The 27,700-nt window shown below is 49.0% G+C and overlaps 2 protein-coding genes and 1 long non-coding RNA gene across 3 annotated transcripts in view; 2 read left to right on the top strand and 1 right to left on the bottom strand.

Annotated features, from left to right (window-relative positions):
• The window catches only part of Sdhaf2 (succinate dehydrogenase complex assembly factor 2), a 28,959-nt gene extending 20,511 nt beyond the window's left edge, over positions 1-8,448 (top strand). The window contains exon 5 of the transcript XR_002212428.2: positions 7,429-8,448. The gene's annotated coding sequence lies outside the window, so the exon portion shown is untranslated. The remainder of the gene's footprint in view (positions 1-7,428) is intronic.
• Positions 8,449-18,022: 9,574 nt separating this feature from the next.
• Positions 18,023-25,992, bottom strand: LOC141413827 (uncharacterized). Its single transcript, XR_012438758.1, has 3 exons — positions 25,699-25,992; positions 25,263-25,398; positions 18,023-18,642 (listed from the first exon to the last, which is right to left on the bottom strand). It is a non-coding gene; the product is annotated as an uncharacterized lncRNA (long non-coding RNA).
• Saxo4 (stabilizer of axonemal microtubules 4) lies at positions 18,277-26,059 on the top strand. Its single transcript, XM_020163649.2, has 14 exons — positions 18,277-18,366; positions 18,868-19,004; positions 19,278-19,395; positions 19,717-19,870; positions 20,731-20,859; positions 21,305-21,368; positions 21,765-21,877; positions 22,257-22,316; positions 22,437-22,523; positions 22,756-22,869; positions 22,956-23,050; positions 25,027-25,191; positions 25,661-25,742; positions 25,951-26,059. The coding sequence occupies exons 2-13, from the start codon at positions 18,896-18,898 to the stop codon at positions 25,728-25,730; spliced, it is 1,278 nt and encodes a 425-aa protein (XP_020019238.2). The 5' UTR covers positions 18,277-18,366; positions 18,868-18,895; the 3' UTR covers positions 25,731-25,742; positions 25,951-26,059.
• Positions 26,060-27,700: the final 1,641 nt, after the last annotated feature.

Genomic DNA, 27,700 nt, shown 5'->3' on the forward strand with positions numbered 1-27,700 from the left:
AAGGGAGAAAGGGAGGGAGATGAAAGTCCTTCACATGGTTCTTAGTGGTATGCATCCCCCAGAGCTCAGCCTGTGACACTTTTGGCAAGTGGAGCCTTGTGGCCAGGGTAGAGGGGGCAATTAGGTCACTGGGAGTGTGCCCTTGTATCGAATATTGGGAGCCCAGCCCCTTTCCTTCTCTGCTTCCCGGCATCTTTTGCTCCACATGCTCCCACCATAGTGTACTTAGACTTGCCACAGGCCCACGGCCATTAGGGCCAAATGACTGAATTGAAACCATTAGGCAAAATAAACTATTCCTTCTTGTAAGTTTTTGACCCCTGTATTTTGTCACAGTGATAGGAAGCTGACTGACCCAGAAATTGTATGCCCCTATCTTAAACCAGGCCTTCTCTTAGTTTCTGTGCTCCAGCCTCTACTCTTCAAAATGCTTCCTACTTCAGGACCTTTGCACAAGCTGTTCCCTTCCTTTCCCTCCTTACCTTCTCTTTTTTTCAGATCTCAGCTCAGGTGTCAGTGCCTCAAAGAAGCCCTCCCAAGCTCTCAAGTTTATCACTTGGTGATTTTCTGACTAATGCCCATCCCCCTACTGTACTTTAAGCTCCAAGGACAAGGATTAGATCTATGTTTTTGTTTCCCTTATCTGCTAGTGCCTGGCATATTACTTGGCACATAGAAGGTGCTCCTGGTGATACAAGAAATGAGTAGTTAAAGAAAAAACAGTCACTTATGCTGGGCATGGTGACATAGGCCTATAATCCTAGCACTTGTGAAGCCAAGGCAGGAGGATGGCAAGTTCAAGTCCACATAGTGAGACTCTGCTTTTAAAAAAAAAGTCAGGCGCTGGTGGCTCACACCTGTAATCCTAGCTACTCAGGAGGCAGAGATCAGGAGGATCATAGTTCAGAGCCAGCCAGGGTTGGTACTAGGGTTTGAATTCAGAGCTGCATACTTGCTAGTCAGGTATTCTACCACTTAAGCTACTCTACCAGCCCTTTTTTGTGTTGGGAATTTTTGAGATAGGTTCTTGTGAACTATGTGCCTAGGCTGGCTTTGAACGTCAATGCAGAGATTCAGATACAGAGATTACCATCACCTCAGAAGTCACCTCATGCTCCATCCAGTGAGTTCCCACATACCTGCCCGGGCCCTAGTCAGCTGTAGCCCTGACTTTTCCCACTTTAGTTTAGTTTTGTGTAGAATTTTGTGTAGATGGAGTCATACAGTATGTACTATCTCAAGTGTAGGCCTGCTTCCACATGGTGAGATGCATTTGGGATTGAGCCGCCTCACCTCCTGCTTCAGTACCTTGTTGAGTCACATTCCATTGTACAACTCTACTGTATTCAGGCCCTCTGTTCCCTGTCAATGGACACTGAGCTGTTTTTAGTATTGTGCTGTTAGGAATAAAGAGACTAGAAACAAACCCTATTGGGAAGCCATGTTTTTATTTCTGTCGGTGCTAGTTTGGAACTTAAATGTCCCCTAAAAGCCATGTGTTAAAGGCTTGGTCACCAGCCTATGGCTCTAGTGGGAGGTGTTGGAACCTTCTAGTGGTGAATTCTAGTGAAAGGGAGTTAGGTAATTGGGGCTTACTCATAAAGGGACCTCAGTTGCTTCCTATCTTTCTCTTTGCTTCTTGGCCACCATGAGGTGAACAGGTCTCCTTCACCATGTGCTTCCACAATGAAGTACTGTGTTGCCACAGACCCAAAGCAACAGGCCAAGTAACCATAGTGGGAATTGAACTGAAGACCTCATGCTTACCTGGCAAGTGCTCTGTCGCTTGATCCATGCCCTCAGTCCTTTTGCTTTAGTTTACTTTTCAGATAGGGTCTTGTGTTAATTTTACTCAGGCTAGTCTCAGACCACAATCTTCCTACCTCTGTCTCAAAGTAGCTGGGATTACAGCTATATGCCACCACACCCCAACTAAACCTGTTCTCTTTAAGCTATTTATCTCAAGTATTTTCACGTATTTGTTACAGAAACACAAAATTAACTAACACACTTGGGGAAAGATCTAGGAGTGGAATTGCAGGGTCATAAGGTACATATATGTCTAGTTTAAAAGAAACTGTCAGGGCTGGTGGAATGGCTCAAGAAGTAGAGCACCTGCCTAGCAAACACAAGGCCCTAAGTTCAAACCCCAGTACCACCAAAAGAAAGAAAGAAATGAGAAAAGAAACTACCAGAACTTTTTCTATAATAGATGTACCATTTTATACTTCTACTGACTATGTCTAAGAAATCCAGTTACCCCATCACCTTGCCATTATAAACTTTAGCCATTCTGTGGGTGTGGACTGATACTTTTTTGTGGTTTTAATTTGTGTTTCTCTGGTGACTAATGATGTTAGATATTTTTCACATGTTTATTGGCCACATGCTTATCATCTTTTGTGGAATATCTATTAAAAGTCTTTGCCTATTTTTAAATTCACTGTCAATTTTATTATTGACTCTACAGGGTTTTTGTTTTTTGGGGGGGAGAGTGGAGGAACAGGGTCTCAATTACTTAATCCCTACTTGCTTCAAATATGAGCTTCTTACCTCCACCTCCCGAGTACACCATCACGTCCAGCTGTAGGTGTTCTTTATATCTCCTGCATGTCAGTCCTTTGCAACAAGTGACACTTTTATATATCAAGTGAATTGGGGCCATTGTGTGAGGTAAGGCTGAGGTTCCCTTTTTTTTTTTTAATATAGATACATGGTTATACCAACATCATTTATTTTAGGAACTTCTTAGACCTGGAGGTGTGGCTCAAGTGGTAGAGTGCCTGCTTTGCAATCGAGAAGCCCTGAGTTTAAGCACCAGTACCACCAAAAAAAAAAAAAAAAAAAAAAAAACCAAATTAAAAACTTCTTAGCCAGGCGTGATGGAGTATAACTGTGATTCCAGCTACTTGGAGGCATAGGTAGGAGGATGAAGGTCCGAGGGTGGCCCAGGCAAAACATTCATGACCCTATCTAAAAAATAACTAAAAGCAAGAAAGGGTTGGGGTAGGAGTGGGTCGAATACTAGAGCACCCACCTAGCAAGAGCAAGGCCTGAGCTCAAAACCCCTACTACCAAAAAAACAAAACTGGTTTTCCTGTTGATTGCTTTGGAATCTTTGTCAAAAATGACATCTATAATGCTAAAGCAAACAACAACAGCAATGTTATTACATTAAAAATTTTAAATGTTTCAATGAAAACAAAGTGCAAGTGAAAGTGTCTCGTTGAGTTGTAAAAATTTATATTGATAAGTTCCTAAAAAAATTTAAAAGTCCTTGTTGCTAACATACTACCTATTTCCACGTGAAGACAGTGCAGTAAAAATTTTCCAAAAACCAAATAAATAAATGAAAATAAGTTCCTAGAGCCAGGCACCATGGCACCTCAGTTACTTGGGAGTCTGAGGCAGGAGGATCACTTGAGCCCAGTAGTTCAAGGCCAGCCTGGGCAAATAGTGAAACCCCTTGTCTCATTAAAAAAAAAGAGTACCAGTGGCTTGTTCCTATAATCCTGGTTTCTCAGGAGGCAGAGACCAGGAGGATTGCAGTTCAAAGCCAGCCTGAGAAAATACTTCCTGTGAGACCCTATTGTAGCAGAGAGGAGGACCAGAAGAGAAACAGACAAGCCTCTACGCTGATAAAGTAGCAGGGGGAAGGGATGGCATAGCAGAGAGATAAAACCTGAAGAATCCAAACGTGAAGGAGGTCACATAGCACGAGGGGTAGAAGGGCACTTAGCACTAGGGTAAAGTAGCCTATAGAGTTGCATGTAACCATATATGGGTTAAACCTTGGGGTTTTTGTTTTTTGTTTTTTCCTTTATTGCCTCTGTAACCTGCTTGCAAGGGTATATAAGGAAGGTGAGATCCCTTTGTTCATGGGGCTCAGCCTTTGGACACGAGTCCGCTATGTCTGTGCTTCCTTGCTTCAGAGTCCTGTGACCCTGTTTGAGTTTCCCATAACATTTCTTGGGGGTTCGTCTGAGATTGTGGAGACTGTGGTATTTTCACCCCACTTGTTGCCAGGGTGCATCCCTGGACTGCCAGGAGAAGTGATCCCTCCAGGTGCCAACGGACAGCTTGGTCCAGAGGAACTCGTCCTCTTGGTGAGTCTGGGTGAGTGCCTTGGATGCACAACGAAACCTGGTGAGGCACAAGAATCAGTGAGAGGAGGGGAGTGCCACCCATTGGACTGGTAAGAACCTGGGTTCAAATAATAGGCCTGCCTTTGGGAGGCAGAAGAGGAGACTGATCACCTCTCAGAGACCCCCTTGTAACACTATCTGGGGTGAAACCAGGTCTTTCAGGCTTAGGAAGTAGGGCAAAAGTGTGTGAAATACCTCCAGGAATTAGGGAGGTTGAGTTTTTCATGGGAAATAACCACAACCGAGGTTAAGGGATGGGTAACAAAAATTCAGTTCCAAAAAAGGAGACAAGAGAACAGATGCATCATCCACCATTCCACCGGATAGCCCTCTGGGTATAATTTAAAAGTTTTTTCTTTTTTTTGAGAGTACACTCTAATTTTGTGTGTGTGTGTCAATTTGTTTAAAGCATTGGGCAAAATTTAATTTGCTCCTGAAATTCATCTTATGCACACTTAAGGTGACATTGTTTTTCTGGCATACTTTATTTATAAAACGTGTGTGTGTGTGTGTGTGTGTGTGTGTGTGTGTGTGTATAAGCATCTTCAAAATGGTTCTTAAACTGCTGTCTAAGGTTAATGTGATATTCAAGGCAACAAAAAAACAGGGTGTTCATTTTAAAGATCTCTGTTATAAACTGCTTAGGGTTTTTACACATGAGTATGTAAACATCTTGAGGATGGTTCTTATTATAGAGTCAATGTAAAAAAAATTATTACTCTGTTCTACTGCTACTTTTAAGAAAACAGGTTTTCAAACTTATTTCAATCAGGTCTCACTAGGATGCAGGCATTCAGGAGTTAACACTCTGGCTCAGACTAGAGGAGAAAAAAGTGAGGGAGGGGCATAGCCAACAACAGGGATCTTGAAATTTGGGTAGTTAAAAAGCGACCTTAGCCTGTTTCATTATGTCATAAATAAAATCTGGGATTTAATTCTCCCTTAATAATACATGGGTCTGTTAACAAATGGGCTTTCTATAAATTGTTTTTATATAAAAAATAATTCTAAGATTGCTTTCTTTCTGGTTTTTCATACAAACATAAGGCTCTAAGTTAAAAGGGTTTATGAGTTATTTTCAACAAGTAACAAAAATGTATATATAAGGTATTAAGAATATAGTTTTTAAAAAATAAAAGGTTAAAAAAATACTTTTAAATAACAAAAAGGATAAAGACAAGCTCCCCCAGAAGATACAAAATAAATTGTCATAAAGGTACAGAATAAGTTGTCATAAAAAGATGGAGCTTATAAATACTTACGTAAGTGATTGAGTTGACTAAAATGCAGTCACATTAAAGGTTTTGTGAGGTCAAAATTTAATGTACTAATGTTAAACTAAAACTTAATTCTCTACACTCATAACAAAGGCTATCTTAAAAATATTATATTGTTCTTGATAACATTTACAAAAAACTGTCTTAAAAATGGTTTTTGTTTTGTCAAGATAACTGTCAGGAATTTTTGGTACTACAGTTTGATTCACAAATTTCTGAAGACAAGAGTTTATTAAAACACAGAGAGGCAAGAGACAGCTGAGCACAGGGAGTGCTGCTGCACTTACATAAGGGTTGAGACAGATTTACTTATGTAAAGTAAAAAAAAAATACCAAACCAAAGTGTACCCTCTAGATAGAATAAAAAAAAAAATCCTCAAAAAGGAGCACTACATTGGAGGTCAAGACCTCCAGTCTATTGGAGTCAACAGAGTGGAGATGTTAGTCCTACTCCTTCCACATTTCAGGCGGAAGGAATTTTTGCCCTGGGATGGCCAGATTGGGCCTGTTATTTTAGGGGGGCTCCATTGACTACAGGTTGGTGGGATCCTGCTGTATGTCATGAGCCATATGTAATGTCAACAATCTGGGATGTGATCCCATATCAACATCTGAGTCATAATTCTTGGCTATTAGGTTTCCTAACTCCACATTTAGTCCTCATAAATACTTACCTATGTTCTCTGGTGATTTTTGTCAGGGTTTTGACTATGAGGGTAACTGAGCCATGTTCATTTAAGAGTTGGTTTATGTAAATTTCTAGATGACCTTGTGGTTAAACAACTATTGTCTTGGGTAATTCTAATGCAGTCAGTACCCTATATGTGTCTGTGACTGGGCTATTTGGGGTCACTGACACTGCCCCCGCCAACTAATGAGAAAATTTAAGGTTTTACTTCAAGTGTAACAAGTAAACTAATATGTATATATAACCTCTATAGAGCTGTGATGCTGTTGCTGGTTCCTGTTTACTAAATATATTTATGTTTTTCAAGTATATCAAGCCTTCTAAAATACAAAATTTAGATAAATACAATAACAGAAAGTTAATGGTACTGATATACTTTTCTGTTAGTTGCTAAATTGTTCATCAAAATTTTAACCATGGCTCTTACAAGTTTTTGTCATTATAGTTCTGATCCTTCTGGGGCATTTACAATCAAGTCCATAAAAAAATGACTTAGTGAGTACTTATGTGTCAACCAGGTTAGCATTTAGGACGTCTGCTTTTATTGGATTTTCTTTTGTATTGTCCTTGTATAGAAGCCCACTGCCTAAGAGCCACTCCTTGTAAGCCTCTTTGCTGCTTAAATTTGGCCAAAAGAGTCTAGTTGGCACTGACTCCCACCTGATCTGCTTGTCACTCCCCCTGTTCCCCCGAAGTGGGACCAAAACCAACCAAACAAACAAAAATCCAGGAAAGAGCAAATCCTCATGATGAGGAAAAAAAATGACCAATCGAGAAAGATCTTCAGTCTAAGGCCATATCATCCTGAATGCACCCAATCTCATCTGGTCTCAGAAGCTAAGCAGGGTCGGGCCTGGTTAGTACTTGGATGGGAAAAAGCTCTTCAGAGGAGACTGCTCAGAGACCAACAGTTTGGAGACAAGGGGGAATGCTGTCAAAGTTCTAATGGAGTCACTCGTGCCAGACCTCTCAAAAATGGTTCTTACACATGTGTAGCTATCTGGCATTAAAGCCCTTCCAGACACAAACTCGTATTTTTTAGACCGGGTTTTCTACTTAAATAGAGACAAAATGACTATTTTTTCTGGCTCTAAACATGTCCTTTGATACTTAAAGATGGTGGTTTAAACTTATTTAAACAACGTGTTTTCTTGGACATATATACTGATAATATATTGTTGCCATGGTAATAATTCTACTCAGTTTAAAAAAAAAAAGAAACCAAAAGACACTATCTGGGTAAAAGAATAAAATGTCCAACCATTGAAACCCCATTGGAGGGGCCCTTCTGTTGTTATCTTGTCTATCCCTACTGCAGTTAAAGTAGTAAAAATTGCTCCTTGGATCAACCACAGCCAAGTAAAGCCAGCCTCTCCAGAGGAGTGCGTCCCTGACCCAGACTCACCAAGAAAGATCACCCTCCGGAACACCTGTGCCCTTCCTCAAGAGGACTCCGCTTCCTTGGAGACAACAGGGGACCACAAACAATGGGACAACAGCCCTGCTCTAGTCAATCTGGAAACTGACTAGTCTATGCACAGTGGAAGCTCAAACATGGGATGCACCCCTGCTCTCCTCTACACCTTTGGGGTTGGCACTTGCAAGGTTCCCCCATGTACTGAATGTTACAAGAGAGCCGTTGTTGGGACCTCCGCATAGCCATACTTTGTGTCATGCACCCACCAACAGGTTGGTTGTTACATCAGCTCATATACTCCCCAGGTTTGCCAGGTTGCCAGTAAGCAATACTAAAGGTCCCAGAGTAAGGAAAACAATGCAGGCTACATTCGTCATGGAAAGCAGGGCGATGGGTCTTGTCTTGGGAGCATGTTTGGTGTTATCTTGCCTGGTTCCCTTCATATTGTGGTCCATCAGGACCATTATAGAGGCCACTATAGAGAGAAAAACAGCCACACATGTAATGATGCTATAAAAATACAAATCCCTAGATCAAGATGATGCTCTTTGACCCTAGGTGGGTCTGAGCATCTAAGGGGGGAATAAGGTATCAGGGAAGAGGACCAAAAGAAAAACAGGCCTGTGCTCTGATAAAGTAGCAGGGGGAAGGGATGGCATAGCAGAGAGATAAAACTTCATCCAAACATGAAGAGAGTCACATAGCACTAGGGGTAGAAGGGCACTTGGCACTAGGGTGAAGTAGCCTGTAGAGTTGCATGTAACCATATGTGGGTTAAACCTTTTTTTTTTTTTTTTTCTTTATTGCCTCTGTAACCTGCTTGCAAGGGTATATAAAGTGAGATCCCTTTGTTCTTGGGGCTCAGCCTTTAGACACGAGTCTGCTGAGTGTGTGCTGGCACAATAAAGCATTTCTTCCTTGCCTCAGAGTCCCGTGACTCTGTTTGAGTTTCCCATAACACTATCTTAAAAATTCCCAACACAAAAAAGGGCTGGCAGAATGGCTCAAGTGGGAGACAGGTGTGAGACCCCAAATTCAAGTCCCTGTACTTTAAAAAAAAATAAAATTCCTCTATGAGGAAAATGGAGTTGATTATGACCAATCTGTAATAAAAGAAGGTTCAATTTAATATATCTAAAATGAAGATGAAATTCCCAATCAAAAAACAACTCTTTAAGCCTTAATATTAGACAGAATTGTGAGTGCCAAAGCATATGTATGTAGGTGGAGAGAGCAAAAGATTTTACTTGCCTGCTCTGAGAGTATCAGTTTCTCTCTCTCACACACACACACACACACACACACACACACACACACACACACAGAGAATGATTGTGAATGTCCAGATGCAATGCTTTCTTGCAGCAATGTTTATGTAAACTCAATAACCAGAAATCATACCAGACACCCCTGCCACCTAACCTGCCCATAGACTGTGTGGCAGGTTCCAGAGCTGGGATCCTGAGTTACAGTGGCCCATGTCCTGGTCAGCGTCAGGAAAACATCCAAGACAATGCCTCCTTTATCCCTATCCTGAGACTGACAGCAGAGAGCTGTGCTCGCCAAGGGGAAAGCACGTTGTTGCTAATAAATGAGCTCCACTTTAACAGAAGCAGAGGCACTGAAAAGTGCTGCTTACCCAAAGTGGGTCTCCGTAGGATCGCAGGGTAATGAGGGCTTGCTCTGTGGCCAGCCCCTAACTCCTTGGCTATATTGCCTTCTCATGAGCAAAAGGGTTCAGTGTGCTGTTTGGATAAGATTACTGTTCCCCTTCTTCAGGCCTTTTAAATATATAACTTTAAATTTTTTTAAAGCTGTTTGTCACACCTGTAATCCTAGCTACGCAGGAGGCAGAGATCAGGAGGATTGCAGTACGAAGCCAGCCCAGGCAAATAGTTTGAGAGACCCTATCTCGAAAAATACCTCACACAAAAAGGGCTGGTGGAGTGGTTCAAAGTGTAAGCCCTGAGTTCAAGCCCCAATACCACACATAAAAAAGCTGGTCCATGTCCCTTATAAAACAACAGAAAGCATACCCCCTTTGGGAGCACCCCATGCTTTTGGGGACCTGCTGCCTTCATCCTGCCAAGCAGCACTTCTTGGAGGCCACTGCCTGAGGCCATAGACTTACTTCTGTTGCCTCCTCTGTAGCAACAGCAGCAGCAGCAGCAGCAACCCCCTCTGATCTGCACACCTTGCTATCTCTGGTGGTTGATAGCACACAAGATACCAGCTATTAAATATGGCAGGCACTGTCATACTCTTGCAGCCAGCCAGGCTTAAGTAAGTGGCGTGGTCAGAGATTTGAGCTGAACTTGATGGGTAAGACTGGTACATCCTGGCTTTGAGCTTTATCCCCATCACTACTGTGCTGTGTGACTGTACACAAGCATCCTCGCATTTTTGGACCTTTGTGTCTATGTCTATAAAGCAAGGACAATACTTTGGGCATAAGGGTATTCAAAGAACACAGACCTGTGACCTGAAAGCTGGAGAGACAACTGTCGGCCACGCCTGCAACCTGTGGGGCCAGCCAGGCCTCGGTTTGAATCTTTCTCTACTGCTTTTATTTCTGCAGCATGGGGCAGGGTGTGTGTGTGTGTGTGTGTGTGTGTGTGTGTGTGTGTGTGTGTGTGTGTGTGTGTGTGTGTGACTTACCAGCAGGGTGTGTGTGTGTGTGTGTGTGTGTGTGTGTGTGTGTGACTTACCAGCAGGGTGTGTGTGTGTGTGTGTGTGTGTGTGTGTGTGTGTGTGTGTGACTTACCAGCCAATAGGCACTGTGCTAAGCAAGTGCATTGCATAGAGTCAACTGGAATTGGAATCCAGGCAGGTCTACCACCAACAACCAAGCTTAATCATTTTTAGCGGTACTAGTGTTTGAACTCAGGGCCTTGCACTTGCTAGGCAGGTAAGTGCCCTACCAATTGAGGCACACCCTCAGCCCCCAAGCTTGTACTTCTACCCTACGTGTCCACAGGCCAGCATGGTAAGATTAGTTATGAATAACTCTCCTACTAAAAGTTCCATATGGGAAAGGCCCATATATTATGTTCCATCCTATCCCCTGTCTTAGCAGTGTGTGGAAGAGTGGGTGCTTCTTGAAAGACTAATTGACCACTGAAAAATAGATGAAGGCGGAAGCTCCTTATGGAACTCTCTCTCCTGGATCCCAGACAGTGTCAGTCTTTTTGCGATGGAAGTAGTTCATGAGGTCTGAGAAGCTAATGGAAAATATTTCGAGTGTTTTATGAGGTTCCTTCCAACACCCAAACTTACCACACTTCTGGTTGCTTCAGAGGGTGTTGTCACCCTGCTATGGGTAACATTACCTATTCTCTTTCAACTAGAAAGATGTGCTGGTCAGATGAGGCTAGACCATGATGACAAACTCCCAACTCTCAGTGACACCAAAGCCAGGCTTATTTTTCACTGTGCCAAGTCTAGTGTGAATCGAATGATTCTTCAAGACAGCTCCCTTGTGGTAATCTAGGGATCCAGGCATGCCACCTCCACAGTTGCCACCAAAGGGGAGGAGAGAGTTTGGAGGACTCACACCACTCTCAGACCAAAAGTGACACGTCACTTCTTACAGCCTTGCTGAATGGTGAGGATTCTGAGAAGCCTGGTTCTCCTAGAGACATACCCAAGAGGAAGAAGAGAACGAGATCTGGCTAAGCCTCAGAGGTCTCTTCCACAGCTGCCCTCTGGTCTCAAATATTCCCCTTGATTTAGTCTTTCTACACACAATACACACGAACCCATTCCCAAAAAGGAAGGCCAAAGTGATAGGCAGCCTGGGTTTCCTGCTGGTCACTGCCAAGAATCTTCCGTGCCTGTGTGGATTGGGACTGGTTCTTGTTTTCTGTTCAACCTCTCTTGGTCTTCCACAAGAGTCATGAATTTTTAAATCTTGTGCAAGATCAACAAGTTCACCCAGAGGGGAAAATTAAAGAACAGAGCAGGCAGAGACAGAACAACCATCAAATAAGCACAATAGAGTTCTTCCAGGAAACGTCCACAGCAGCAGGAAGTGAATCCTCCTGGGTTATGCTGGGTTGGGGGGCAGGTGGCCAGTCTGGCTATCCTGGAAATTATTGCCTTTTAAGAACTCGGTGGGGATTGGACTTAGGCTATTTCAGTTTCTGGTGGTGACCTCACTCAGTGAATAAAGGCCCCAGGGCACTTTTTATTTGGCTTTTTTTTTTTTTTGGTGGTGGTGGTACTGGGATTTGAACTCAGGGCTTCACACTGAGTGGCAGGTGCTCTACTACCCAGAGCACTTTTTAAAGGTGGGCCTAGTCCTGGAAGCCCTCCAGCCTCACTATGGCTCTCTAGTTCCAGTGCAGTGAAACTGGGAGTAGGCAATATCATCAGTGGGGCCTGAGGTCAGCTGGCCCTATCCACTGGCACTCCTGGGGGCCCCATCTGTCCACCCAGCTGTGTTTCTTTCTTACAGGACCCATTCCACTCTTAACTCCAGCCCAAGGCCCAGCTGCCTGTTCTTGTTGTAACAAGGGAATCAAGGGCACCTTCTTGACTAGTCTCAAGTGGAGCTTGGATCCCAAAGCAGGCCAACGAGGCCCCAAGGGCAGGGTTCTTAATCCAACGTTAGGCCATTCAGATCCAGCAGCCTCTGCATTGCCTCCTCAAACTTGGTATGAGGAGGTCCTGAGCTTACAGGAAACCTTCCCAGCCCAGGCCTACTGAAAGGCCTTCACAGGAACCCAGCCTCCCTGTGGTCCCATTCCGTGGCCTAGAGTTCCCATGGACTTGGCCTTCCCTCAGCCAGCTCTATGCCAGCAGTCCTATGTGCCATGTACCTCTTTCAAACTGCTCCTGGGGCGGGGGGTCAGCTGAGAGCTGGTGGTCACACAGCAGGGGCGATGTAAGATGAGGGGGAGTGTGTGGTGGTACCTGAGCTGGATAAGGTCTGCCAGGTGGCCTCAGAAGGATTTGGGTTTGGAGTCGGTGTTCCCATGGACAGAACAGGAGGTCTGATAGGCTCTGTTCCAAGAACTTCATGTCCTTGGGGTGTGGGCTGGGAGGAATGGCCAGTGCAGGTCCAGCTAATGCCAAGTGTGGGCTGGAGTGAGCGGACTCCCCTCCACACTCCTCCATAGTGCGCAGAGGGGAAGGACCTTAGAGGCTCCTTGCCATCTCACAGGTGGTTGGGGGCGGCAGAAAGGGGACGTGGACCCAACCATCATTTCAGTATCCCTTTGAAGAAGGAGTTCCAAGGTCTTGTCTTGTCTTGTCTTTCTTTCTTTCTTATTATTGTTGTACTGGGGGTACATTGTGACATTACTAAAGTTCTTACACTATATTATAGTTGAACTCCAACCTCCATCATTCTCCTTTACCCCCACCTCCATTCCTGGAATAGTTTCAACAGGTGCCATTTTTCCATTTTCATACATGAATACATGATATTTTTACTATATTCACCCTCCTATTCCTTTTCTTATATCCTCCCACTTCCTACTGACTCCTCCTACTATACCAACTCCCAGACAGGATCTATTTTGCTTTCCTGTTTTCTGTTTTTGAAAAAAAAAAAAAAAGGACCATTTTACTTGTTTAAGATATCTGCACAGGGAGTTTCATTGTGACATTTCCATGTATGTATGTATTATAAATTCTAAGGTCTTGAGGCCAAACAAACATATCTTAAACTAAAAGCAAATGAGCCAATCCTCCAATTCTGGCTCAGCACCCTCTCTTCATAACAGCAGGACCAGAGAGGAGTGGTTAATTAAGAAAGGTCACACAGCACTATCTGTGCCAGAGCCAGACCTCTAGACCAAATTCTAGAAGAGGCTCAGAAAGGTGACCTAAGCTCACCTAAGATACAAGCATCCAAGGCATTCCTGGCAGGTAACACCTAATCCTACCTGACCCTTCCCCAACCCCCAGGCCCTCCCTGCCTCAGGGCTCCCCTGAAGCCAGGAGGTTGTCCCAACCTCAATCGTATGAATATGATGACTTCTCGTCTCTTCTCCCTGCCACCTCAGCCTCAGCTGGGAGGGCTCAGTTCTCTCACTGTATTCCAGGGGACTCACTTCCCAATCAGCTCGGCCCCTTTGGAAGGATCTTTTCTTCTGTGGATGTTTTCCCCAGCACAGACAGAGAAGCTGAGTGTGGAGACACCACCAGAAGGATGGTTTTAAAAAGGATTAAAAAAAAAAACTGTCATCAATGGCCATATTTTGAAACTAGCTTGGAGAACCTCTAGCTCAATCTACAAGGTGATATCAGAGTGATCCTAGCATGAGCTTTGGAGCCAGGCTGTCCAGGTGCAAATAGCTGTCCCCTTACTAGCTGTGTGACCCTGGGCAAGTTATGTAGCCTCTGTGCCTCAGTCCCTTCTTCTGTAAAATGGTGAACTGGGCTGCGTGTAGTGGCTCACACCTGTAATCTCAGCCACTTGTGGAGTAGAGATGGAGAGGATGATATTTCAAGGTCAGTTCAGGGCAAAAAGTTCCCAAGACCCCCATCGTGATCACACCTGTCATCCCAGCTGTATACAAGAAGCATGAATAGGAAGATTGCAGTTTACGCTGGCCCAGGCCGGCAAGACCGTATCCCAAAAATAGGTAAAGGAAAAAAGGGGCTGGGGCTGGAGCTGAAGTGGTACAGCACCTGTGTAGCAAATGCAAGGCCTCACCTCCTCAGTACCACCAATAAAAAAAAAAAAAAAAGAAGAAGAAAGAAAAGAAGGGAAGAACTGATCCTACCTACCCCAAAGGAATGTGGTGAGGCGTAGATGTGCTGACGGGAGGCATTTAGGACAGTGCCCGGAACCTAACAAACCCTGAGTGAGTAGCTGTCAGTGTCATCCTATGACGCTCCTGCTTGAATGCCTCCTGGCATGGAGAACTCACTTCCCCCAGGGCAGCCTGTTCCCTTCTTGGACGGTTTGATGTGTTAGGAAGCGTTTCCCCTATTAAGCTGAAGTCTGCTGACTTATCTGTTTCTGGCAAGAACCCTGGCTCTGTCCTCCGAGGCTGGCCATAAAGGCAAATCAAGCAGGCAAAACAACGCATGCTCCATGTGTGCTGTCTCTTTTGCTCCCACTAAGCCTCTTTTGGAGATCTACAGCCCATTTAGCCCAGAACAGAGTGTGGCTGTCTCTCTCCACTCAGGGCCTAGTGGTTTAAGGGTTCTGTGCTCTGGCCTCAGAACCTTTTAGGGCCTGAAGCTAAGGAGCTCCATGGGCCCGAGGCCCCAATATGTCCTCCTGCTGGGCTAAGCCTTGACCTCCCAGGATTTGAAAGGGAGGCAGGACTGGTGTCCAAAGCAGACTCCATGTGTCTGTAGCCTTATCACAGAGGGGAAACGAGTGAATCTTGCCAGGTGTGGTACTGAATCCCTATTACAATCCCGGCATTTGGGAGGTGAAGGCAGAAGGAAAGTGAGTTCAAGGCCAGCTGGGGCTACAAAGTGAGTTCAAGGTCAGTCTGTATACAGAGAGACCCTGTCTTAAAAGAAAAAAAAAAAAAAAAAAAAAAAAAACCCTGACTGTATTGGGCAGGGCTAGAAAGGAAAATGAGGTTATCCATCTGGCCAGGGCAGTCTATCCATTTGGAAATCAATGAGGTGGACCAAGGGGTACCAGAGCCCACTGCTACAGTCCCAACACTGCAGAGACGCTGCCAGCACGTTCCAGCAGGCTGGAGTCAGAACTGGGTTTGGTTTTGGTTCCTCTTCTTTCTATCTGTGGGGCCACAGGCAGTTTCCTCATATACAAACTAAACCTGACAATAGTTCCTATCTTATAGGGCCAGAGTGAAAAGTGATGAGAGGGCTTGGCACAGAGGAAGAAAGTGGAGTGAGGTGTGGTCTGAATCTCCGACCTAGACTCAGATCTGGAAGGATTGCTTAGTCCGTTCCTTTGTAGTACGGAGGGAAGAACTGAGGCCCACAGGTAAGAGGTATGGAAGTCACACAGCAATTCCGTTCCTGCTAGGACCTGAATCCAGGTAGGTATCCCCTAGGCCCTTTGCCCTTTGTAAGCTCCAGGCCTGCTTCTTCTGTTCTGGAGAGCTGGAGTACAGGGAGGATGTGGAAGTGAGCGAGGCTGGGAGCACCTGGCCACTCTGTTCCACCTCCAGGAGCCTTCCAGCCTTGTAGGACAGCACCTATGGCACATCCTGCAGTTCTCGTTGCTGCCGCTGGATGTCGCCACACAGCAAAAAACCCCACAGGCCTCTGGGAACACAGCTGCCAGACCTAATGCCAGTGAGGCCAGTGGAAAGGCCACCTCCCAGAACTCCTGCTGGAGTCCCTTGTCAACTCTAGCCTCTCAAGATGTCCTAGGGGACCATTTCAAGCCTTTCTCCACCCATCCCCTCACCCCTTCCACCCTGCTAAAAGGAGACCTGGCCACAGCCTCCCTGGGAGTTGCTTCTCCCAGCTAAGCCCTCCTCTCTTCATTATGCTCCAGCCTCACAGGACAGGTCTTGGATTTCAGTCTGCTCACCCCACCTTTGCCCTTGCTTCCCTCCCTCTTCTCTGCCTGTGCAGCCTACTACTGACAGACACAGTGCATAGCGTATTTCACATCCACCAGTGACCCTGTGAGACGAGTGCAGAAATAGGCTCAGGGAGGTAAGCCCTGAGTCTTGCAGCAGAAACAGTCTTGAGCTCAGGCTCTGGAGTTGAGCGCTTTCTTTCACCACATCACATGGCTGTGCCTGAGATCCCCGAGGCTCAAGGCTCCCCGAGGTCAGAGCTCTGTGGAGCTCTGTCTATGTCCCTTGGGCCCAACCCCTTGCCTAGCAAGCAGTGAGCACTCAAAAGGCACCTCTCTCTAGGGTCACTCCCTAAATAGTAGATGGCACTTGCCATATCCCAGGTGCTAGGTTAAGTGCTTCATTTATGCAACAGTCTGTAGGGAGATACCATTACCCCCTCATTCTCCAGAAGGGGAAACTGAGGCACAATATCACTCACCAAGTCCTGTAAGTATTTAATACAGAGCCAGAGTCCATGATATCTGGCCTCATAGTCTGAGCTCTGGCTTGTGACCACTTCTCAGGCACACTTCATGGAGGGCCTCTCTCTCCCTTCACCCTGTGTGTGCACCACCCCACTATGGCGGTCTTCCCCTTGTGTTTCATGCAGGGAGCTCATGTGAGCCTTTGTCAGTAGTTTGTTGGTGGGCAGAGCCGTGTGGTTTTACTCGCCTGTCCATGCAGCCTACCTGCTCTGAACAGTCCTTGCTCTGGAGGTTAGAAACCCAGTTTGCCCTGTAGCCCTCTGTAAGCGTTGGTCACCTGAGACCAGAGCCTCTCTGAGGGGTCACAAGTGTCCTCCCAGGCAGGGCTAGTGGGGCGAAGACATCTCTTGGGCTGGGCATCCCCTCTACCTCCTGCCTCTTCACCTTTGTTCGTACCTCGCTTTCCTGGGTAAGCAAGGGTGCACTGGAGGAAGCTCACACACTCAGAAGAACTGAAGAGAAACTTCCAGGACATCTGCAAGTTGGGCACTGTTAAAAATTAAATTACTCAAAGTTGCAATTTAGTGAATTATATTAAAAATATGGCACATGACTCAAGTGGTAGAGCACCTGCCTAGCAAGCACAAGACCCTGAGTTCAAGCCCCAGCACCTCAAAATAATAAATAAATAAAGGTAATACATATATAAAACCCATCTCCTCCTAATTATCTTGGTGCATTTTCCTAGTGTTCATGCCTTTGAGGTTGCTCACATCTGTTGGATCCGTGTGGTAGAAATACTGTGGAGTACTCAGCTACCTTCACAAGTCCCCATTTGAGGACATTTTGTTGGTAGTTTGAAAACAGCCACATGGAAGTATTTATACCCCAGAAATGGGCAAATGCTACAAACTGGGTCTCCCCCAGGGAGGTACTCGATCGTCACAACATTTATAAGCCTGAAAGCCAACAAGGCAAACGGGCTGTCGCGGATGCTGTCTTGGACTGGGGAGCTGGCTGAGCGCTTCATTTGAACAATAGCCTGTGAGCAGGAACCATCCTCGCCCCCATTCTCCTCAGGCACATGCCGAATCCACAGGTTCATTTCACCCGCCAGCAGCCCCGTGAGTGGGGTACTGTTCTGTGCTTGGTTAAGATGGGGAATGGGTGTGGGGAGAGGATGATCTGGAAGCTAGCAGAACAGCCTGGAGATACCCTCTTAACTGCTGCTGTAGTTTATTGGCTAGATACCAGGAGCCCCCAGTTCCCAGGGTGGATGAGGATTGTACAAGGTAATGTGTATAAAAGGACTTAGCACAGATTTGCCTGGAGCAGAACATAGTAAACATTAATTTACCGAGAGGCATAAGAGTGGGATCCAGATCCACCCACGTCTGAGTCTCAAACTGGGTTATTTTCTGATTGCGAGATCTTTGGCCAGTCAAGCCACTTTGCTTGTCTAAGCCCATGCTCCCCTTGTGAAAATAGGGATAATAATAGCTACCTGGAAGAGCTGCTTGGAGGACAGACATAAAGGATGTAAAGTATCTGGTGAGAAGTGGGTACTAAATAAATGGCAGTGATCGTTCGGATTTATCTTTTATTTCATGTCACTCAGACAGCAACTCTAACCGGCCTCGTGCAGGCGGCTGGGATGGGGCAGGAGCAGTGAAGAGGGGCCTGACCTTCCCTGCTCCAGGCCTTCGCCTCTTAGCCAGTTCAGCCCTCTAGAAGGGCTTCAGAGGCGTGGGGACGCTGTTGCTAGGCGCTGGTTGCTAGGCAACGCTCTGTTTCTTCTGGCTTCTGGCTTGGCCACCTCCACCTCCCAGAGGGCCGGCTTCTCCAGAGCAGCTCCTGCCTCCTGCAGCCTCTGCCGACCTCAGAGCCACTGTGGAGGGCAGGTGAGGGTGGGGCTCGCTGTCATGGGACCCCAGGGAGGAGAGACAACCTCCAGAGACAACCTGGGCAAGGCCAGGGAGTTGAGGGAGAGACACGGAGGTGGGGCTGGGTGTGAGTGACCAAGCTGAGTGACCCATTAAATTCCCCAGGCAGGATGTTCTCTGTCATTTATTCCCTGAGAATCACAGGGCCGCAGGAGTCAGACACCCAGGTCTGAATCCTGGCTCTACCTCCTATTGTGAGCAAATCCTTCATCATCGGGAACTTCCGTTTCCTGGCTGTAAAATGGGGATATGATGTCAAAAGTTAATAAGAAAGTGTTGAAAAGATGACATGAGACACAAGTAACCATGAGACAAGAGTTGAACATCACTTCTTTCTTCAGTTTGGGGTGTGGGTGGCAGGATGGGGACAGAGTTTGGATGTGTGGGAGTTGATTGTCGCTGCTGTGGTCCTCAGAGCCCAGGCTGGGGACTGATGAGGCTTCCCGTGTTCCTCCTTAGGCCCCGGGGGCCTTGCCCCACAGCAATCATGATGGGGAAACTCCCCCTGGGGGTTGTCTCCCCTTATGTGAAGATGAGTTCAGGGGGCTGCTCGGACCCCCTGAAATTCTACGCCACCAGCTACTGCACAGCCTATGGTGAGGACAGACTTGTACTGAGCCACCTCTAGGACACTGGATACGAAGGGAGGGGCCCTGAGGGAGGAGAAGTCCCTCAAGTGGGTCACATCACAGAGCTACCCACCACATGGAACTGATTTGTCCTCTGCACCCTCCAAAGACTGCACTGTTAGAATGGCCCTGCCATAGTGACCCCTTTGCCCAAGGGATGCCAGCCTTGTCCGCTTAACGTTCCTTATCTCTGCTGACCTGCAGTCCTGCCTAGCCCCAATCCTGTTGGCCCTCTGACAGGTCGGGAGGAGTTCAAGCCCCGCATGGGCAGTCACGTAGGCACAGGCTACAAATCGAATTACCGGCCCCTGGTCTCCTACCAACCCCACCTGGATGCCCTGGATAGCCCAGCCATGGGGTACGGTCTGTATAACCTACTTCCCCCTCCATTCCTCCCTTGCTGGGCCTCTGTTCTCAGGCAACTCCAGCCTCCAAGGACAGGGATGCTGAGCCTCGAAGGACGGAGGCCTGGGGTCCTGGGTGGCTCAGGGTGTGCTGCCCAGCTTGGGGGTCCTAAGGCTAGGGGACACCTGAGGAGTCTGGGAGAGGGGGAGGGAGGTGGGAAGTTTCTAGGCACAAGCAATGAAGCCCCACAAGACAAGACAGGTGGCCTTGAATGTCCTAGCTCCCGCTCTGTATTTCTCTGCACTCCCCTCCTCCCGCACCCCTGCCACTTTAGGGAACAACTCCGGGACAATTTCCAGACAGTGACCAGTCAGAGTTACTGCCCCCTGGAGGTGCCTGATGGCAAGGGCCCACTACCCTGGAATATGTACCAGACCAGCTCAGCCTATGGGCGGGAGAAACCCAACACGGTGCCCCTCACTAAAGAGGTCAGTGTGAAGCCGGGGCTGGGGCAGGGGAGCCCTAGAGTGGGCGGGAAGGCTGGGAGCTTGGAGTGATGGGGTCCTCCTAGCAGGCAGGGACAGTACTGCCAATGGTGGGTCAAGGCTGAGATGACAGCATAGAGGAGTCACCATCTTCATTGTCCCCCCACTGTTGTCATGATTACCCCCATTCTATGATTATCATTACCATCATTCTGGTTTTGTTTTTTTTTTTTTTTTTTTGGAAGTACTGGGGTTTGAATTCAGGGCCCGTGCTTGCCAGGCAGGGGCTCATTCTGGCTATTATTACCATCATTCTTACCATCACCATGGTCACCATAATGCATTCTCATTCATTTATTCATCCAACCAATCTGTTCTGATCATCTCTTTCACAGTTGGAGATGATAGGAACAGGGGGAAATACGACACAGGAGAAGTAGGGGTGAAGTAAAAGTGAAGGAGTCAGGAAAGAGCTTGCTGTGGAGACACTGGACAAAAATTGAAAGAGGCTAGCATCCTCGACTTGCAGCCACCCAAGGGAAGAGTATTTTGGACAGTGCAAACAGCAAGTGCAAAGGCCCTGAAGTGGGAGTGCTTTATGTGAGAGAATTGTAAGGGGGCAAATGGCTGCTGCAACACGAGGAGTCACAGTGCCTGAGGGCCTTTGTGGGGATGCTAGGAGTCACTGTGAGGGTAGCAGCAATGATGTGAGACCTGAGCATTGCAGTTCTCATGCTTGCTGTGATGGGGTCCCTCAAGCCTGCTGTGCCGGTCCTCTGTAGGAGTCAAGGGCAAAATCAGGATCAGAATGTGACTGCCATCCCCTCACCTGCCCAGAGGGTCACTGGTGCTCCCTCCTCCAGGTCAGGAAGGTCCATTTCGACACCCAGGATCATGGGCCCCAGACCATCACGGGGCTGGAACCTAAGGATGTACCCCTACTCCACCAGCAGCAGGGCAAGGGCTCGCTGGAGTGGGAGAACTCACGCTACGTGAGTGGACGCCAGAGGCTGCGGGCAGAGCGAGGGGGCCGTGCCCGCCTCCTCCTCTCCTGCGCTGACTCACCCAGGGAGCTACTGCATGTGGGCTGTTCATTGTTTCCCCAAACAGCACCATCACCCTTCTGTCCCCTGCCTGTCTACACCCTGAGCATGTGTGCGTTTCTTCCCATCAGACCTCCCCTCCTTCACAGCTCCCTTGCCCCTGTCAGGGTCCCTTGAAGTCATTTGTAAGAACCTAGTGTGGCATGTGACACTTGATACTGTCATGGGGGCATCTGTGACAATGTGATGCTCCATCGGGCACAGACTTGAGCTGGGGTGCTGTGTTGCCCGCCCCCCTTCCCCAGCTCACTCAGAGCTCACGCACTGGAAGAGCTATTCCACCACTGCCAGCCACCTGCCTGTGTCCTCCATCACCCCACCGTTTGTATTGTAGGGCCCGCGCTTCATGACATCTGAGTATAACTCTAAGTATCTCAAGCAGACTCCCAGCCAGTCAGGTAAGTCCATGACTGAACTCACTCCACCCTTCCAACCTGTCTGGGCACCTAGAAAACATCCCCTAGGGGCACCAGGAGCTGGCACAGGACTCAAAAGCCACCAGTGGAAGAAATACAGGAGCCTTGAGGAAACTGTGTCCCCAGGGCTGGACTCAGTGGCCAGGTCTGCTGCATAGCAGGGCCACCTGGTCTGAACATAGCAGGCTCCGGGTCTGTCATCTGTGGCCCTTCCATCTATCCTCCTCTCTCGTTCTCTGGCCTGCATCATGGAGTCCTCCCTCTGCTGACCATGATTTTCAAGGCTCGGGTCTCTAGTCCTTGGCCTCAGTTCCTTCCTCTCCTGCTGGGACATTGAACCTCAGAGGAAAGGCCCCAGAGGGGACCTGTCTTTTACAGACCTCTTGCAGAAGAAGTCACTTGGCGCCAAGGAGGAGACCGGCTTCACAGAAGAATCCACCAAGAACCCCATTGTCTTCCAGCCACCCTCCCAGGCCCTCCCTGGGGACCCTGTAAGTCCCCTTGGTCCCCGCTAGAATCTCAGGGTGACTGAAGCTTCCTGGCTTTTTATAAATGTGAGCTACAAAGTTCTGAGTTCAAACCCAAGATAAAAGAGCTTGGGTGGAAAACACGGCTTTGGTCCAACTTTACAAAACAGAATGAGGCCCAAACACATGAGGGGATACAGCCAAGTCACTCAGACTTCCACTCAGGGTCACTGGGATGGTCCTTCTCCCTAAACTCTTCCCCTGCCTCAGTCACCCCAGAGATGCCCATCTGTGCCAAGCCCTGCTGCAAGCTCAGCATTGTGGGAGCCTCAGGTGGGAGCACCCGAGTACAGGGGCCAGCTGCCTCGGCCAGGCTGAGGCTCCTCTGTGAACACTTTACCAGGTCCTCCACCCAGGCCGGAGTGTCACCAAGTCTGACTTCCTCCCTATGGGTCACCCTCATGTAAGCTGCTGTGCTGAGGCACGCAGGGGCTGTTGGGGTAGGGGGCGGTGAGACATGGCTCTGGGGAAGTGCAGAGGGGCACCTGCACTCAGGTGTCCATGGCTGCTTTGCTTGCTTCAGGGAAGTGAGTTCCTCCCTGTGTTGGCCAGAGGCTCCGAACGGGAGACAGGCTACAGCCGAGTGAATGAAAGGACTTTGAACCCCAGAGTGAGTAACAAGGAGGTCTCTTGGGCAGGTGGCATTTGGGCCCAGTATGGAGATGTAGAGGAAGGGTCTCATAAGTGGAGAGGAAGGCCCAAGGGCCGGAAGGAGCAGTGGGCTCTTAAACAGCTGGTTAGACTTGGCAGGAAGGAGAAGTGCATCTGCCTGCCCTCCCTCCATCCTTGTGGCCTCATCCTGGCCATCCTGGCCTCCCGTCTTGTGGCTCTGCCCCCTGTAGGTGCCCCCTCCCAGCCCGGAGCCCAGCAGCATAAGCCACCGGCAGTACCAGTCCCCCCAGCGAGTGCAACAGACAAATGTTGCCATGCTTGGCCAGGAGACCGTGGGGAACAAGGTGAGGGCTGCTGCACCCAGACTCCACCCCTGTCCCCTACACCTACACCTCAGACCTGACCATTCCTCTGTCTCCCCCTTGTGCAGGAGCCCACAGGGTTCAGTCTTAACAACCCCACCTATGTCCGGAGCTCCTATGACCCTGACAGAGATCATCGCTACTTGACCACCTACAACCAAGGGTGAGGCCCCCTTCTTGGTGCTAAGCTGAGACCCATTTGACAGACTGGGAGACTGAGGATGGTCTGAGTAATGAGCTCACAGCCTCAGGGAGAAGACCAACACTGAATTAGTGCAGAGGTCCCCAGACGCAGACCCTTAGACAGGCATTCAAGTGCAAGTCCTTCCCAGGGCCTGGGGAAGTGTGAAGTGGAGTCGGAGGGAAAGCTGCCAGTAATGGAGGTGTTAGAAGGCTAGCTGTCTCATGAGGAAAACTGTAAGACACACAACTCAGAATTAACCTAGCCAAGGGTGAGAGAGCTGGGGTTTGCACACCCTCACGTCCGTCCGTCACTGGTTGCAGGCTGTCTCTGGATGGATTTTAAGTCCCAGGGGCCTCCTTGCTCAGGTGAAGTAGGTTCCAGCAATCCAAGGGTGGCACCCCTATAGATTTGCAGAGCAGGACACCGCTGGTGGTCAGGCTGGCGGGCATGGGAAGGGTAAGGTGGTACAGGGGTCTGCGGTAACCACAGCAGCTACTAAGATACTACATCCCGTCCATGGCAATGAGCTCTGTGCTCCCTCACAGGTAAGTTCTGCCTGCTGGAGCCCTGGGCAGAGCGAGGCCTCAGGGAGGGTTTCCCAGAGAGGCCATGGCGGGCAGCTTTCGGGGCCAGGGCTAGGTAAGGAGAGTGTTACAGGAGTGAGTGGTACAAAGGAAGTAAATTCTTGGGACAGAATCCTCTGAGCTGGGACACCCAAGCTTCCCTAAAGCATCTCTCATGTATATACATACTGCCCCCTCCCCACCGAGAGCCCCAATACTCCAGGGTACCCCACTCTGTCCTCATTTTCCCAGGCTTTTGTCTCTCAAGCCTTACCCAACTTGGAAGTTCCCTTCTGCTCTGCTCCTCAGCCCATCTCTCCTGCCCCTGCTCCTGGACACCTCACAGAATTCATTCAATTCAGACTTTCCCTGAGTCCTGACTGAGGGATGGGCACTGGCCTAGATCCTAGGAGTGGGCCTCAGTCGAGGAGGAGGAACAGGCCATGGATGTGGCCAGTCAGTGGGGGGCTGGAGTGTGTTACGAGGGAGCAGGAGAGGAGGGGTGGGAGGCCCAGGGGAACAGGGTGGCTTTGAAAGGGTGACATTGAAGCCCAGACTGAAAAGAGGTTAGGGTTGTGGCTAGGAGGACAGTGGAGGGAACAGTCAGCTTGAGGTCTGAGCTGGAAGAGCCCTTGATGGCCTCTGGGCTAAACTCTTGCCCTTTGTGACAAAGATCCCCAAGTTGATTAGGAGCCTCAGCAGCTGTTCTTGAGGGGAGGAAGGGACACTCACTCTGGGTATTGAGAGACAACTTTGTCACCTGTGCTTAGATGAATGCCCCCTCCTGAGACTGCAACAGCCCCCCAGCCAGAGCCTCTCTGCTAAGTCCCTCCCCAACCACCACCTGCCCCCATCGGCATGTCCTGAGCTCCAGCCAGGTGTCAGGCACACACTGGTCCTTGCTGGGGCACCTGGAGCCCCCAGGGGTTGTAGTCATTGATTTCTGCATGGATCTATCTGCACCCCCTCTTCATAAGCCAAGGGTGGGCCCACACCTTATTCATCTTTGTGCCCTCAGAACCGGGCCCAGGGCTCAGTGGGATGCTGGTGAGGCGGAGGGATGTAGGATGCCTCGAGAGGTGGCTGAGACAAGCCCACCCAGGTGCTAACAGGGCAAATGGAGAAGAGCAACAGCTGTCTCAGCCTGGGCAGGATGGCGGGGGGTGGACACCCGGCCTAGGGAAGGGGATGGCAGGTTTCCTAAGTGAGAGGGCCCAAGTGGAAAAGGGTTTAGGTGCACTGGGTGGAGGAGACACGCAGCCAACAACAGGGAGGCTGGAGGGCTCAAGGGTCAAGGTCCTATCAGAGAAGGGCAGAAGAGAAGGGCAGGGGAAGCTGAGGAGGGAGGTGAGCAAGGCCAGTGGGGAGCTAATGAACCCTGTTCTGTCCTAGGTACTTTGAGAACATCCCCAAGGGTCTGGACAGGGAAGGCTGGACTCGAGGAGGCATCCAGCCCCAAGTGGCAGGAGCTTATGCCCTTAACCAGCCAGTCTCCCGCATGGAGGCCACCCCGAGTCCCTCAGAGAGCCTGAGGCACATGCACCCCCACGTGGGAAGGTAGCACACCAGCTTTGTCAGTTCTTCCCCTCCTCACACCCCAGCCTTATCCAGGCCAGCTCCAGACCTACCTATCCCATGCCTCTGTCCATCTGTCTGTCTGAGAGGTCATTTCCTCTGGCTGGCTTTTATTCCTCCTGTCTGCTGGGCTCCTCTCTCTGTCCAGTGACTCCTCTCTCTGCATGGCTGCTCTTCCTCCAGTGGCCCCTTGGGTGACAGGGACAGAGGGGGACAGATCCAAAGATGAATGGACTGCGTATCTACCTCTCCCATGATTCCTTTCTGCTCAGTTCCTCAAAACCTACACTTACACAACAAAGGCCTGAGTTGGCAGGCAAAGAATGTTTGTGGCTTGGCTGCCCTGGCTCAGGCCTGGCCCGCTCTCAGGCTCCCTGGGAGGGGCTGGCAAAAGAAGAGGGTTCAGACTCCATGCCCTCCTCCTTCCCATTTGCCTCCTCTCTGCCAGCAGAACCCTGACCTCAGTTGACCCCTTTTACCGTGACATACCTTACAGCAGCCGTCACATGGAATCCAGCTGAGCCTAAGTCCCGGTAAGGGGTCAGGATTCACTCCTGCAGTTGCTCCCTCAGTGGGCAGCCATCATCGGAAAGCCCCAGGTCCCAAGCCCTAGGTCAAACAAGTGCTGCCTAGGGACCCCAGCCCCAAAATGGGAGTGGTTGATCCAGGGGCATTTTGGGGGCCAGTGCTTATCCACACTGAACTCCTCACTCAGATCCCGGCTCTGTTCCTTCCTCCCAGGTTTGCCAACCCCAGGCATGAGAGCTGAGCTGCTGTCCCTACTCTCCCCGTCCTCCCACTGGAACTCCCCTAGCTACTTTCCTGAGGAAATAAAGAACATTGAAGCAGAGGAGTGTGACAGTCACTCTGGGGGGCTGGGAAAAGGAGGGGTGAGTTGGAGAGCTGGTGCCAGGGTGGAGGGGCTAGGGTAGGATTTAGAGTCAGACTGGGTGGAGCCTCTGAGTCACTGATTCTAGGACAAGGCACTGTACTAGGCCCATACTTCCTTAGGCCTCAGCAACCTGGTCTATAAAATGGGGGTGGGGGTTAGAACAGGACTTCCAGGCCTTCTGGGTCCACACTAGATGGTTTGAGTAGAATAGGGAATAGTGGCAGGGCAGGAAGAATGGCAGGGGTCTGTCTCCAGAGAGATGGAGGTGAGTCCATGATGGACAGACACCTGGACCAATAAGGGGTGAGGGGCAGGGGCAGGGGAAGGCTGACAACAAAGGCTTGTGCCTCGTTCTCTCCAGTGAAGTGACTAGAGCATGAACCGTAGCCTGGTACCAGGTCTCTGACCTGCAAGGCAGTATCTGGACAGCCAGATGCATTTGTGCAGTACACGACTGTACAACTGTACACTGTGGCCCTGTTAACATCTGCCCCTTATTTTATACCTGGATTCAGAGAAGACAGATAAGCTGCTCCAAGTCATACAGGACAGCAAGGTGAGGGCAGGCCTGGGATGGGCAATCTCCCCCGCTCTACTCCTTGGGGGTGTTTGTGGAACAGCTCGGCTGGTCCCTGAACCATGGTGTACCCAGTGCAGTCTTGAGCGGCAGGCCTGGGGGATGGCCCCAGCCTGGCTGGGGCTCCATGTGGACTGTGGGTGGCTCCAGCTGGTCCCTGTATTGGAGGAGGGGAGTCGAGGACACAGAGTCTCTCGGTTATAAACCCAGCCAGACTCAGGACCCAGTGACAGCCCCATAGGCTGTGGGTGGGGACCTGCTGGTCCCTGGCCCCCAACTTTAGAAGTGACTCACCAAACTTAGAGATTGAGATGGGCCCCAATCTGGCCATAGCAACATGGGAAGTGAGTCAGGGGTTTACCCAGCCCCTGACTGGGTAAACACAGGTCCAAGTTCACACCATCAAAACAAAAGCACAGGTAACTACAAATTAGTAAGAACTCAGACCTCTGATGACGCACATGTACAAACACACACAGGCACATTTTGCCAACAGACGAGGATATAAAGACTCAATAAAACAACCACACATGGGAACAAACGTACACAACACACAGGCATTCACATAAACACCGAAGGTGCTTATACAGCAGTGTACAGACACATGGACATGCAAGGACATGGACACACAACAGACATCTAGCAACAAGCATACCACCCCCATCTTCTCCAAGCTCCTTCCCCGAGAGAGTCCTTTTACAGCTCATAGCTCAAGTTTCCTGCTCATCCTACCTTTACCTCACCCAAAGGGTCATGGTGTCAGTGTTGATTATACCTTCTCTCCATTGCCTTCTCTTACCCAGTGTCCTGTGCCCAGTTTCCAGGCTTTGAGAGTAGGGCCACCTCATGATGGTTCCTGGGCCCAGTCCATGCACAGGCTGGTCCAGTGCATGGGGTGGCAAGAAGGGGGTCTAGGAGGGGCCAAGACTAAGCCTTGGTGGTTCCACAAGCCCCCAGGGAGGCATGACTTGTCCCAGGTCAAAAGCAGCTAGTAAGGGGCATGGGTGTGGCTTGCTGGTGAG

This window comes from Castor canadensis, chromosome 1, assembly GCF_047511655.1.
Source record: "Castor canadensis chromosome 1, mCasCan1.hap1v2, whole genome shotgun sequence".
Lineage (NCBI taxonomy): Eukaryota > Metazoa > Chordata > Mammalia > Rodentia > Castoridae > Castor > Castor canadensis.